This window comes from Rhipicephalus sanguineus, unplaced genomic scaffold (genome assembly GCF_013339695.2).
Source record: "Rhipicephalus sanguineus isolate Rsan-2018 unplaced genomic scaffold, BIME_Rsan_1.4 Seq11343, whole genome shotgun sequence".
NCBI classification, from domain to species: domain Eukaryota; kingdom Metazoa; phylum Arthropoda; class Arachnida; order Ixodida; family Ixodidae; genus Rhipicephalus; species Rhipicephalus sanguineus.
Genome location: NW_023614386.1, coordinates 10,463 through 15,081, shown reverse-complemented (window position 1 = coordinate 15,081; position 4,619 = coordinate 10,463). Strand labels below are relative to the sequence as shown.

General features: G+C 51.8%; 1 protein-coding gene across 1 annotated transcript; it reads right to left on the bottom strand.

Annotated features, from left to right (window-relative positions):
- Positions 1–715: 715 nt before the first annotated feature.
- LOC119376243 (brain acid soluble protein 1) lies at positions 716–4,232 on the bottom strand. Its single transcript, XM_037646145.1, has 2 exons — positions 3,861–4,232; positions 716–769 (listed from the first exon to the last, which is right to left on the bottom strand). Exons 1-2 carry the CDS (start codon positions 4,230–4,232, stop codon positions 716–718), a joined length of 426 nt encoding a protein of 141 aa, XP_037502073.1.
- Between the last annotated feature and the right edge of the window lie 387 nt (positions 4,233–4,619).

Below are 4,619 nucleotides of genomic sequence, written 5' to 3'. Positions count from 1 at the left end.
GATCGGGCGCGGCTCACCCTCCTCTTGGCGCTGCGATGCCGTGGAGCCTCGCTTTCCATTTCGTTGGCGCTGCTCGGGGAGCGGCTTCTCGAGCGTTTCTTGCGGATCGCTCTCGTGGCTTTACTTGGGACTTCCCTGCTGGTGGAATGGCCTTCATTCTCGGGCTGCGCTGCATCTGCCTTCCGCAGCTTCCGTGCCGCTGTGGATGCGATGGGCTTCGGCGCGCGCGGCTCCACCGACAAGGCCTTCGGCGGTCGACCGCGTGGCCGCTTGGCATCCGGCGCTTCGTTGGAGGGGCCAGGCGCGTTGTCAGCAGCAGCAGCAGACTGGCGCTTCTCTCGCACGGTCTTAGGCGGATCCTCCTTGCCGTCCTCCTGCTTCTTCGGCATCGCGGCGTCGCCTCCGGCCTTTTTGCACCGTCAGCCGTCGATCCCGAACTGCCCGCTCTCCCCTGCGTAGCCGCCCGCTGCGAAGCGGGAGCCAGGAGCGGGCTTCGGGCTTCGGTGCGGCAGCGAGGAGATGCAGAATTGTGCAGCCGGCCGATCTGAGCTGATGCCGCTGACTGAGCGCAAGCCGTCGCGTTCTGTTCTCGTGCACCGCGTGCGTGTATTTCTTCTTCCTCGGCCCCGCTCGTCTCGTGGAGATTTTTAGAGCACTTTATTACGCGCAGCTTGCACAAAGCTTGTGCAGTTAGCGCACAAAGTTAGCGCTAAAATTAGCGCAGCTTGCAGAAGGTCGAGCAAGGCTGTGACACAGTAGACCTGGTGGACTAGAAGCAGAAGAAGAAGATGACGAAGACTAAGAAAGCGCTTTCCGGTTCATGAAGATATTTTTACTACGCCACGCGGCAAACAATAGTTGCTTTAATGTACTATACATGGCTATGCTTTCTCTCTTTTTTTTAGATACGAAGCAGCTTATGAACGAGGCCTGTCCCCCCGGCGGGACCAGTGTCCCGCGTGCCACTGATGTATGGAAGAAAGAAGAGAACGAAGTGCTGGCACGAGAGGAGAGCTCGCGCATGGTGTGCAGAAAGGAATGTTTGCCTGACATATGGACGTGCGATAGAGCGCTCTCTCCACTGCGGCGTGTGCTCTAGTATAAATCATGCAAGGTACCCACTACGCCATAAATCATGCAAGGTTCCCTTAGATGAAAAGCAGCTTATGAACGAGGCCTCTCCTCGGCGTCAGGTCGACGTAGGCAGTTCCGCAGCTGATCCGAAGCGGCAGGCTCGCGAAGCCGAAGCGAAACGGTGCGTTGACATCGCATTCTCAAACTTCAAGCTGCAACCTTTGCAGCAAGAGCCATTAACTTTATACTTTATGGACCACGAGGCCGTTATACTCAAGGGAAAACGTTCCCCTGAGTTTAAAGTCATACATGACGAGTAACAACATCAGGGGAACCTCGAATAGAAGGACCATGAACAGCGGTGAAGAAAAAAGTCACAGTTTTGCCGCAAGAGCGAAGCAATGAATGCCATAGCAAGAAATTGAAATGTCACTCGAAGAAGCAGAAGCAGCTCGATACTTGCAGCGTGCCGCTGAAGCACAAAGAAGGACCCCCTAAATGAACGCACAGGCATGCACATGGCAAGCGTGAACTGTCACAGTTGTTACGCCTATGTGCTTGAGCAACGCGATGGAAGTGTCGACAATGGAGAATCAGACGCTTGCTTGGCTTGTTTGGCTTTGCTTTGCTTGGCTTTGCTTGCTGGCTTTGCGTGCTTTGCTTCTCTTTGCTTTGTTTTGCTTTGCTTTGCTTTGCTTTGCTTGCTTGCTTGCTTGCAAAATAAATATATATGTGCCACATAATATGTATACCATGTGTGTGGAATTCGAGCGGCAGTAGGCATGATAATCAAGCTAATCGTAGACAAACAGGAAAGCTAAGAACAAGCAGCTGAACCTTTGCTAACGCTACGTTATCCTGGCATAACCGAGCTAAGCCACTGCAACATTTTTTTTTCTATCCTGCCGCCGGTTCACTACATCAACGAAAAGAATACCAGTACCACTCCTCCGAAAGCTGAGCCCAGAATTATTAGAAGCGGTTATTCTTTTTTTTTTGGGCCACTAGACTGGGATACAGTCACACTGATGTTTTCAGCGCCATTCAGGAATATATCACTGCGACTAAAAGAATCTCTTGCTAAATTCTGCGGGCTTTAAATATCTCATTACTCATAATTGGCGCTTCAAATCAATGATTAATTAACTCGTGCATCTAATAATTATAGAGTACAGAAAATATTGGAAAATTCCCCCACTACTTGAGCAATCCCCTGCATTGGGTTTGTGCCATGCACAGAAGAAAACAAAAGCAGACGGTGTTCATCTAGGAAGGAAGAAATACTAATTACAAGGCTACGCTGTCGAGTCCCACCACTGAACTTTTACCTTCACAGGTCGGGTCTGGCTCAGTCACCGTTATGCCTCCACTGTAATGAGAGGGAATCTCTGGAGCACTTCTTTTTGACGTGCCGAAGATTTAAAACACAAAGAAAAAGACTACTAGAAGAACCCCTGCGGAAGTTGGGCTTGAATTTGTCACTTCTGCTGATTCTTTCATTTGGGGCAACCATATTTGGTTTTAGCCACAGGAACGTTTTCAACGCTGTCTCTAATTTTTTACGAGAATCCAAAAGAATTGAATGTTGAGTGTAGCCTCAGTTGCCTTATATGCAACTGTATATATATATTTTTTTATTGTTCTTGTTGTTGTTTCCATAAAGGCGTTTTTTTTCTTTCTTTTTTTCTCTTCTTTAAATCTTGCGAGTTTTTTGTAAAGGCTAAACATTTCATTTCAGCTTTTTCCTTCACTAAGTGAATTAGTTTCCTAAGCAAAGCACCGTCCGCTTCATGGCCTATCCCCCGCAGTGGGTTGAGCCAAAGTACTGAGGAACCAACCAACCAACCATTCACGTGTTGTGACGGCTGCTGCAGTTATGCGCTTTTGCCACGCATAATAACATGCGTTAACGACAATCCTCGCACTACATTACATTCGTAAAGGGTACTTTCTCGAAACAATTTTAAACACGGGCGTGACTACGTGGTAGAATGGCTGCTTGCCATTCCAAAGTCTTGGGATTGATCCCGATTCCAACCGAGGATTGTGCTTATTTCTTCATTTTTATCTATCTCGAAGTTTCGCTTAAGAACAAAGCTGACTTTTCGCTCACAAGCAACGGCGCCGAAGCGGACATCATAATTTCTGCGAAATGAACTCTTCAACGCTCTCGCGTTAATAAACCATTGCAGCGCTATGCCTGCAATTTCACCAGCGAAACTGCATGACAAGACGATTCAGACAATAATTCAACAACCAGGGGCCAGTGAAGTAACATTTATTCCCGAATGTTGAACTTCGGCAGAGCAAGAGGCTGTTTCAACCTCGCCACTTTTTCACACATGCAAGAGGCAAATCAAAATTGTTATTCTGGCTAGCTCTGCTTTGGGTGTAGCTTGGTCAGTTCTAACCGAAGCTATAATCCTAATGGTGGCTTCATCCATCTTCTACTTTCTGTTCGAGTTCTTGGTGGTCTTCCCGACCCTCTTGCGCCTCTCGTATCTAATTGAAGACCGGCTGCTCGGCGCCTTTCTCGCCTTCACACGCCTTCCTCCCCGCCTTGAGGATGAGCGACTGCGGGCGTGGCGACGCTTTCTCCCGCGCTTCGAGGGCATGGTAGTGGCCGACGAAGAGCTCCTGGACCGAGCGTGGCGGCGGCTTTTGCTCCGCCTCTTTCTGTCATGGCTCCTTTCCGAACGTGAGGCCGAACTTTCGCGGCTTCGGCCTCTGCGTGCTCGCCCGCCATGATGACTCCGGGATGAGTATCTTGATCGGGCGCGGCTCACCCTCCTCTTGGCGCTGCGATGCCGTGGAGCCTCGCTTTCCGTTTCGTTGGCGCTGCTCGGGGAGCGGCTTCTCGAGCGTTTCTTGCGGATCGCTCTCGTGGCTTTACTTGGGACTTCCCTGCTGGTGGAATGGCCTTCATTCTCGGGCTGCGCTGCATCTGCCTTCCGCAGCTTCCGTGCCTCTGTGGATGCGATGGGCTTCGGCGCGCGCGGCTCCACCGACAAGGCCTTCGGCGGTCGACCGCGTGGCCGCTTGGCATCCGGCGCTTCGTTGGAGGGGCCAGGCGCGTTGTCAGCAGCAGCAGCAGACTGGCGCTTCTCTCGCACGGTCTTAGGCGGATCCTCCTTGCCGTCCTCCTGCTTCTTCGGCATCGCGGCGTCGCCTCCGGCCTTTTTGCACCGTCAGCCGTCGATCCCGAACTGCCCGCTCTCCCCTGCGTAGCCGCCCGCTGCGAAGCGGGAGCCAGGAGCGGGCTTCGGGCTTCGGTGCGGCAGCGAGGAGATGCAGAATTGTGCAGCCGGCCGATCTGAGCTGATGCCGCTGACTGAGCGCAAGCCGTCGCGTTCTGTTCTCGTGCACCGCGTGCGTGTATTTCTTCTTCCTCGGCCCCGCTCGTCTCGTGGAGATTTTTAGAGCACTTTATTACGCGCAGCTTGCACAAAGCTTGTGCAGTTAGCGCACAAAGTTAGTGCTAAAATTAGCGCAGCTTGCAGAAGGTCGAGCAAGGCTGTGACACAGTAGACCTGGTGGACTAGAAG

What these genes read in the sequence shown, in the direction of transcription:
- LOC119376243 (XM_037646145.1), bottom strand. Translation starts at nt 4,232, where the DNA reads ATGCCGAAGAAGCAGGAGGACGGCAAGGAGGATCCGCCTAAGACCGTG. An exon ending in ATCGCAGCGCCAAGAGGAGG is followed by an intron (nt 770 to 3,860) that starts GTGAGCCGCGCC and finishes TTCTGCTTCTAG; the next exon opens with TCCACCAGGTCTACTGTGTC.